The sequence below is a fragment of the Oscarella lobularis genome, chromosome 6, assembly GCF_947507565.1.
Source record: "Oscarella lobularis chromosome 6, ooOscLobu1.1, whole genome shotgun sequence".
Lineage (NCBI taxonomy): Eukaryota > Metazoa > Porifera > Homoscleromorpha > Homosclerophorida > Oscarellidae > Oscarella > Oscarella lobularis.
The window spans coordinates 1,818,389-1,826,994 of NC_089180.1; the positions used below are offsets into that span (position 1 = coordinate 1,818,389).

Below are 8,606 nucleotides of genomic sequence, written 5' to 3' on the forward strand. Positions count from 1 at the left end.
ATAATTTACGAAGCTTCGTACGGGGCCTGCGTTTCCAATCTTTCCATCTTCCCATAATTTACGGAGCTTTCTTCTACCACGGATAATAAAATAGATCCGTGCTACAGCCCCCTCCGTTAATATGGGAGAGGGTCTGGGGACAGCCTTTGATCTCGTTGTGCACCCCTCCCCCCGATTTTGGGTGGGCGATAATTAGATGACGTAGTACGGCGGTTAACTAGCATTAACCTTCATTAATGACGGCCGAATCCGGAAGAGTCTGCGGTGCGGGGGCGTGACCGCATCACGTGACGCGTTCGCCTGCGTCACGTAACGCCCCCTGCCTGGCGTTGCTGACAGCGCCGAAGCCACCGGCCCATCCATCCACTGCCTGCCGAGGCGCGTCCCCTTTGCTGCGTGTATATATGCGTGCCAGCCAGCCTACGTGTCTTCGCGCATGCGCCTGACTCGCTTCATTTCCCCTTCGACACCTTTATTAGCGAAGACTCGTTAATGTGCCCTAGCGCCGCGTCATTCCCGGCTCGCCTCGCCAAGCGAATATACCGTTTGTACGAATTGCTTTTCCATCGTCTCAGTGCCCGGATCGCTTCTTCCCCCCTTCCCCCTCTCGCCGCCGCCGTTGCCGCTCCGATGCGTAAGCTGTGACCTGAAATTCGATCGGCGGGCATCCGTCGCGCTGTCAACGCGCCTCGAATCGCCTGCACGAATTGGCGCGGCGTCAGCGGGGCCCCCTCGGGGAACTGGAAGAGCGGGCCCGCCCCCGCCCCGCCGCCGCGCCAGGTACTGCAACAGCGCCGCTACGGGACATCCGCATGTTCTCGCGCCAAGAACACGTACGCTCCCTCGCCGAATTGATCCGTCTTTGGGAATTTGATGTGCAGCCTCGCCTAGGACGGATTCTGTCGGTCATCGACTGCCACGTCCGCCGCGGTTAGGTTCAAACCATAAAGAAGCTTCTCAACAAGTCGGAAGATCCTTACTTGGCACTTCTGGCATACAGAACAATTAACTCCCCTGAGCAACGGATATTCGCCAGCGGAGATTTCTGCAGGACGACGTCTTCGATCAACGGTACCGACGGCGCCGCAACAATTGATACCCCAATCGCTACCTTGGGACACGATCCGGCAAAAGGAAACAGAGTCTCGAGAGAAGCAGAAGGAGAATTTCGCGACCAGCGACATCGAGCAAAAGAATTACCACCTCTCAAGGAAGGAGATGCAGTTTTCTTCGTGAATCGCCAAGAACAGGGCAGAGTTATCAAACAAGCACCCTTTCCCAGAAGTTATAGCTACCTCGTCTGGCACTATTCGTCACAATCGTGGAAAATTGGTTATTGCATCTGAGAGTCCGGAAGCAGAGAGCGACGACGAAGATATCTCCGTAGGAGTGCCGGATGAAGATCCAGAAGCTGAGCTACCAGGCCAAGCTGTTCCCGAACCTGTGGCGGAGGCCACAGGCCGTTCAACCTTTTCCAGCTGCACAACCTGTTCCGCTTGCTCCGCAAGCTGCTGTTACCACTAGAAGTGGAAGAGAAGTCCGTCCACCTAATCGATGTACACGGAATCGTGTAATTTGCTCCTGAGCGGTTTCGCACAAAATCGAAAATGCAGTCGGGCGTTAAACTTCTTTCCGAGTCCATTCGTGCTTTCGAATCTCTCGTGCGTTGCCAATTCGTCGAGATTCATGGTACGATCGTAACTTGATGAAGTTGAATGGAAAGAAGACACAACTGATTCTGTTTCGAAAATTTCGTGACTCTACGGATCTCTGTTGATGGGTCTACTGTGAGCCCGACTAATTCGGCTCGCTATCTCGGTGTTAATGCTAGTTAACAGCCGTTAATGACGTCGCGCAGCGAGGCATGCGCGGCTGCAGACGCCGTTCGAAACTGCAGCAGCGAGCACGCTTTCTTTTTCTCTGTTTCTCGGCAGTGTACTCCGGTGTTTCTACTATTGATGACGACGAACGAGCAATTGGCGGCGACAAACCCTACGGCCTCGGCACCCGACCAGCCCCGTGGCGGTCGCATCATATTGACAATAAAAGCAAGTGAAGTCAAAAAAAACGAAAAATCAATAAATCAATAAGTTTTACTAGTGGGACGGCGGAAGTGTCGTCCAATTGGGCTGGTCAAACACGGAAGAGCTCATAATCGTCGTGGAAAGAGGCACCGTTCTCTATTACAACATCCACGGCCAATTCATTAAATCCCAGTCACTTGGTGAAGTAGAAATGCTATTATTAATCTTATTGACTTTTTATAAAGAACTCCATATAGGAAGTCAAAGCGTCGAAGATTTTGGATGCGAAGATTTTTTGCACTCGCGGAGGAACGGCGGTCGCCGTCCTAACGACGGCATATCGATTCTTCATTTTTCAGGATCGGCTCAAACGTATGGCTGATGTTCCAGGAATCGATTTTCCGCCGAGCAGCTGGACCGTTATTTCTGATGAACGAGGCATTAAAATTCTGGTTGCCCTTGGCAACGATCTCCTTTTTGTCGACGGAGGACAAACAAAACATCGAGTAAATATATAATTATTTTTAATTATTTATTTATTTATCAACGGCCTCTTCAATTGGCTGTTTGTTAGAGGAGCGTGCTTTATATGTATATACGGGGTTAAGATTTGCCTGTTTTTTGACCAACAAGTGTCTGTACGTCGTTGCGCGCAAGCGACGCTTGCAGTTAAGGCGGACAGAACGCGTCTAGTGCATAATAATAGCGTGGTAATGGCACGATGAAAAAACTTCAGCAGTCGGACGCTGCCGTTGACCACGCCATTATTATGCGCAAGTGGTGTTGCATGCGCCTGATCCGTAAGCGCGGCTCGCGCGCAACAAGTTAGAGACACTTGCCCCCGAAAGTGGGCGTTCCCGCCAGCACTGTTTATGCGCGTATGGCGTTCCATGCGCCTGATCCGTAAGCGTCACTCGCGCGCAAACAAAGAAGTCACTTGCACCCCAAAAGTAGGCGTTCCCGCCAACACGTTTTATGCGCGTATCCATGCGCCTGATCCGTGAGCGCGACTCGCGCGCAAACGAAGAAGACACTTGCCCCCCGAAAGTAGGCGTTCCCTCCAGCAGTCTTTATGCGCTGGCGTTCCTTGCGCCTGATCCGTAAGCGTCGCTCGAGTTGAAGACACTCGCCTGTCGAAAGTGGACCTCGTTTTCTAACAAATCTTAGAAAAATCGTCGCGATTTGGTACAAAGCCCTAACTTCTTGATATTTGTATTGCAGAGGCGGTTGAGAACGTTTTTCTCATTGGTTCATCGGAGCCGGGTGCCGTACTTTTCGACGCATTCAAAGAATTCGAAGTATAAGATAGAGGAAAATTTGACGCTCTCATCATTTTTTTGTTTTTTAGCGTAAAAGCGCCAAGGCGGACGAATACATCGAATCCTACGCGACAATCGGACCCTGGAGAAAGCCATTGAACAATGCATCGCCGCCGCCGGCTCCGAACTCGAGCCGTCCTATCAACGTCATTTACTCCGAGTCAGGACAAGAAAAATTAATAATGATAATTATTTAATATTTTTTCTTGAATTAAAAGGCGTCTTAAATTTTTTTTCCTTAAGGTTTCGGCTCATCAGAAAGGAATTGGCTATGCAACAGCTGCGAGATCTGTGCACGCAGATGCAAGACATGCACTTCTGGATTCTCAAAGTCGACCAGGCTCTCATGGAAAAAGTCGAAGAATCGGACATTCGGTAAAGCGCGTAGAACCATTCGCTTCTTTTTCTACGCGAAATAAATCACACCAACGATCTTCCAATGGATCGTACTTCATATAGCCGAACTGGTCCTCAGGATTAAAGCCAATTGCGAAAACCTTATTAGTGAGAGAAGATAAAATGTAGCGACCTTCAAGATGGTTCACAGGAGAGGAAACGGGTGTCCACGTTTCCGTCTGTGAATCAAGCACTTCACACATAGTAGAACGTTCGATACTCAAGCCGTAAATGCGATCGCTGCAGGAAACTATTTCAAATCCTTTTCTATTGTGATGCGTACGTTGTACATCAACGTTCCACTGCCGTCGCTCAGGGTCATATTGCTGAACAACGTCAGTCTTATGAGGCCCCAATAGATCTTCGATAAAGCCACCAAGAGCGTAAACGTGGGCCGTTTCTGCGTGCGAAATGGATGCGGTTAAGTTGCTTCTAAAGCGTTGCAATGTCAATGGCCAGAACAAGAAAGGCGAAACTGCGCTGTAGAAAGGGGGAAACGAGCACGCGTGGGCCTGAGGTGACCGTTGGTTTTCTAGGCATATAGCAGCACGACTGGGACATGGACCATTGGTCAGGTTAGGTTACTTTGGGATTTAGGGGAAAAAATGACCACGCGACGTGTTGTTTTTCTTGGGTACGAAGACATCTGCTAAGTTTCAACGCAGATTGCACAATTGCGAACAATGCCAAAGAAACTCCTGTCGAGGTGAAATCATGTCGTTTTTTTTGTGAGCACTCGCAAGAAAGCGAGTTGGCGTTCTAGATTGCGAAGGCGATGCGTAGGACTCACGCTGTGAAGGAAATGGCCGACTATGTGAACAACTTTTTAAGAATGTCAGATAAGAATTGCTCATTGTGCGTTTACGCGACGTTTGCTCAAGGGACAGGAGCCTTTTCCTATTCTCTGTGTTAACGAGGTGAGACGACGCAGTAGTAGTCAGACAGATAATAAACCCCTTGTTCTATTTGATAAGGTTGATGGCACGCTTCCTCCGTCAGATTTTGTGTACATTAAGTCGTGCGTCGAAGTGAAAGGACTGCACATTGATCGAAGCATGGAATCCATGGAGGTACAAGAAAGATGTTTTTCTAGCTACATTTCGCACCTTGCCCTAGGGATGCAATTGCGGACAGTTGTGCATCGAACGCGGATGCAATTGTGCTCGCAGCAGCAAAAGACGACGTCTCTGGTTTGACTCCGTATGTCTCATACGCGTCCTTTTGCATTTAACCTAGATAGACGAATCTTTGCGTAGGAGGGAAAGATCAACGCAGATATCAAAAAGTTTAAAAATCCTATCGTTTTTGAATGCAATCTGAAGTGCAGCTGCTCGTCGCAGTGTCCAAACCGAGTCGTGCAGAAAGGATTGAAGTAGGCACTCGTCCGCTATTTTGTTAACTAAAAAAGAAGAGAATTAATTGTGAATACTGGCAGGTACAGACTCGAGCTTTTCAGAACGCTTTCAAAAGGTTTCAAAGTTGTCTAGAGCTTCGCGGACTTCAAAAAGCGAATCGCGAGTTGTTCGTTTAGGGTGGGGCGTTAGAGCGAAGGAAAATATTCCAATGGGCTCAATGATATGCGAGTATGTTCCATAACAAGCAAAATGTTGTCACATACTACCACCTGTGTTTTAGATATGCCGGCCAATTGATTACAGACGAAGCAGCAAACCTTATGAAAGATGATACGTATATCTGTTTGACCTCGATGTCGATGTGAGTGTGAGAGACTGCATTGTGGCTACTAACTATGGGTGCCATTGGTGTTGCAGGGTCAAATGGACGGCTGTATGTGCATCAATGCTTGTGAGTACGGCAATGTCAGTCGCTTTATTAATCACTCCTGTGAGCCAAATGTCTTTCCTGTGCGCGTCTTCACTGAGCACCATGTACGTCAAAAGTTGTATTATTATTTATTTAGTTGATACTGTAAATTTTACGTGAAGGATAGGAAATTCCCGAAAATGATTTTCTTTGCGGAACAAGACATATCAGTTGATGAAGAAATTTGGTAAAACGTGTGTCCCCCCCCCCTCACTTGGATGACTCCTTTGCAGTTTTGACTACGGGGACCGATTTTGGAATATTAAACACAAAGAGTTTCCGTGTTCCTGCGGCACCGAATCGTGCAGATTTGGAGAAAAAAAACATGACTGCTGCTAGTGTTTTCTCTTTTTTCGCGCTTTTGGTTCTTCCTTGTCACGTTCTGGAAGGTCTTATGAGCCACGATCGCCGCAGTTGTACGGGGTAAAAAACGCAGTTTGCGAGGAGCCTTATCCAGAGGATGCTCCGTAACCGTCGAGGGTCTGGTACTTACCTCTCCTTTCACCATGGATCCATGTTGAATGCCGAGCAGACCTTTCCTTCAGCGTTTCTTTCTATACCTATAAATAGGATTGGAGAAGAAAAGGGAATTCGCAATCTAACAGTTGAAGACGTAATGCAAATCGTCAAATTGAATGCTGACCAAAGGAGTTATTCGCAAGTACAGAGTCAATATCGGACAAGCGTACTGAGCCCTTGCATGGTGCAGCGACCCCCAACCCCTGCGTTGCAACCTTGCTTATTGAGAAACAACCACACAAAATTGCAGAGCTATTCGTTACACGAACGCTACTATGGCGCTAGAACAGTGTCAAAAAATAGCCTCGCGTGCTTCAGGCCCTTCTCCTCTTCTCCCGAATAAACTCGAAGGGCAGGCGTTCCTTCTTTCGTTCAAATCATTCCCTGTTGTAGCGCCATACCGAAGGATCCTTATGAGTCGATGTCTATGAGAAAATTAATTCCGTAGACCAGTCTAAAAGCCTCAAAAGAATCCTCATGAGTCGATGTCTATGGGAAAATCAATTCCATAGCCCAGTCAAAAGCAGGTAGCTCGTCAAAGCATCCTCATGAGTCGATGTTGATGGGAAAATTAATTCCGTAGACCAGCCAAAAGAATCCTTATGAGTCGATGTCTATGGGAAACCAGTCAAAAGGCTCGTTCGTTATGAGTCGATGTCTATAGAAATATCGATTCCATAGACCAGTCAAAAGGCTTGTCAGCATTTTTCTCTAGCGTTTCTGCAACATCTTCGGCAAGGTCGTTTGAATGAATAAATGAATGAATGAATGAATGAATGAATGAATGAATGAATGAATGAATGATACAAATGAATGAATGAATGAATGAATGATGGTCAAAAGATCGATATCGTCCTAATCGGTCCAGGCCTTCTGGTCTGCAAAGAGACATTTCCGGGAAGGCGGGGATGCCACACCTTCCGGCTCATGGGACAGCACAGCTTCATTCACGAGTGGCATCGCCAAAGGAGAATGCAATCGATTAACCTTCGAAGAAGGAGTTTGGACCATACGGCGGCGAGCCTGCGCTTCGATTGCTCGCGATTCGGTTGTTTACTCATAGAAGCACAAAAGAGAGGAATTCTTCTAGGAGCGTTTTGAATTAGACTAGGTTCGCAGTAGATAATGACTAACCATTCATTAACGTAGCTGATTTTGCATAAATAATGATATAAACGTGATGAAACCTTGACGAACCGAGACGATCACGCGGCGTATCCGAAAAGCTTATCTACGACACGCATTGCGATATAAGCTCGCCGAATAAACGAAAACCCTGTAGGAAGTACACAGTTGGAGCGAATACGCGAAATGTGCTGAAAATTGCGAGATACAGATAAACTTGAAATTTTTAGCGCGCGTTAGTGCAAACCCCCCCCTGTGGAGACCCTGCTGGAGACCAGACAGCTGGCCAGAGATGGCCGAGGGATCAGACAAAAGGCCGACGCTGGAGGAATTCAAGGACTTCCGCGGCGACGTAAAGTACATGGAAAGATGCGGCGCCTACAAATTCGGCGGAACCAAGGTAAAACCGGAGAAAAAAGATATTTTGCTCAATCAAACGAAACCAGTGGCGTAACCAGACAAATGTTTTTTTTGCCTCCCCAACCGCCTCAACTCCGCCTCGATTTCAGGTCATTCCGCCCAATTCATGCTATTTTTTCTCGTCTCTAGCCTCATCTTCTTGACAGCTACAAAGCAACCCAACTAAAGAATGACTTTGGACCATTGAGGCGGATATACGTATAACATTTGCACGTTTGTGATTGTTCTATTCTGCAGCGATTCCGCGTTGGCTCCTGCGACGATTTGGCATGGCGGCGATACGGTGCCCCATTCGGCGACGACGTAGTCGATTGCGAATTGGATTGCTCGCGCTACGTCGGTTCGGTCGCCCATGGCGATTGGAACGGCTCTGGTGGCGGTGCCCGCGATGAGCTCTATTGTGTGTTTAGTTCACTTTCCCGGGCTTATTGGCATGTGTATTTGAGTAAAGATAGGCAGACGCAAGCAGATCGTATTTTGGACCATAAGAATCAAAGATCGAAACCCCATCTTTCATTCTTAGGATCCTAAATATTAGAGATTGATTCTTAAGGTCCTAAATATCAATTTCTAATGTTTAGCAAAATGCGTATTTAGCTTTCGAGCAAGTCAGTGTACGAAATGAAAGCAAGCACGTCACAATAGATTTAATTAATAAGCGGAAACACATCGCATCAGAGAGCACCAACAGCGGAAGTATTTCCCAATAGACCATATTCTATAGACCCGCCATGGCTGGGTCTACGCAACAGGATAGGGTCTATTGAGATACGTTCCGCATGACCAAAAGTTCCACCGTTCAAGAGATTAGAGAAGTGACTGACGTATAAAGCATGAATGGTGCTGTATAAACGGAATGCTCGACTCCATATGCGAGGTTTTTGGGCCCACTTATAGAGTACGTCATACGCCGTGAGGTTTCTGGAGAATGGCTCATTTGTCGCCCGATCTTTTGCACGTTATTGTGGTACAAAGGAGG

The 8,606-nt window shown here is 47.5% G+C and overlaps 2 protein-coding genes across 4 annotated transcripts; both read left to right on the forward strand.

Moving 5' to 3' along the window:
• Nucleotides 1-456: 456 nt before the first annotated feature.
• Nucleotides 457-3,795, forward strand: LOC136188018 (vacuolar protein sorting-associated protein 16 homolog). 3 transcript variants are annotated; one of them, XM_065975749.1, is made up of 7 exons: nucleotides 457-833; nucleotides 882-2,048; nucleotides 2,101-2,229; nucleotides 2,282-2,530; nucleotides 3,246-3,322; nucleotides 3,373-3,503; nucleotides 3,587-3,795. In XM_065975749.1, the coding sequence occupies exons 2-6, from the start codon at nucleotides 1,845-1,847 to the stop codon at nucleotides 3,440-3,442; spliced, it is 729 nt and encodes a 242-aa protein (XP_065831821.1). In that variant the 5' UTR covers nucleotides 457-833; nucleotides 882-1,844; the 3' UTR covers nucleotides 3,443-3,503; nucleotides 3,587-3,795. The 3 variants fall into 3 exon arrangements, 2 of the variants coding, with proteins under 2 accessions (XP_065831821.1, XP_065831820.1); XM_065975748.1 differs by having other exon boundaries at nucleotides 892-2,048; XR_010670076.1 differs by having other exon boundaries at nucleotides 457-2,048; nucleotides 2,101-2,224.
• A 503-nt stretch (nucleotides 3,796-4,298) lies between these two features.
• Nucleotides 4,299-5,727, forward strand: LOC136188496 (histone-lysine N-methyltransferase EHMT2-like). Its single transcript, XM_065976234.1, has 11 exons — nucleotides 4,299-4,314; nucleotides 4,405-4,445; nucleotides 4,503-4,553; nucleotides 4,621-4,809; nucleotides 4,856-4,939; nucleotides 4,996-5,111; nucleotides 5,175-5,209; nucleotides 5,271-5,322; nucleotides 5,375-5,455; nucleotides 5,512-5,628; nucleotides 5,686-5,727. Exons 1-11 carry the CDS (start codon nucleotides 4,299-4,301, stop codon nucleotides 5,705-5,707), a joined length of 804 nt encoding a protein of 267 aa, XP_065832306.1. The 3' UTR covers nucleotides 5,708-5,727.
• Nucleotides 5,728-8,606: the final 2,879 nt, after the last annotated feature.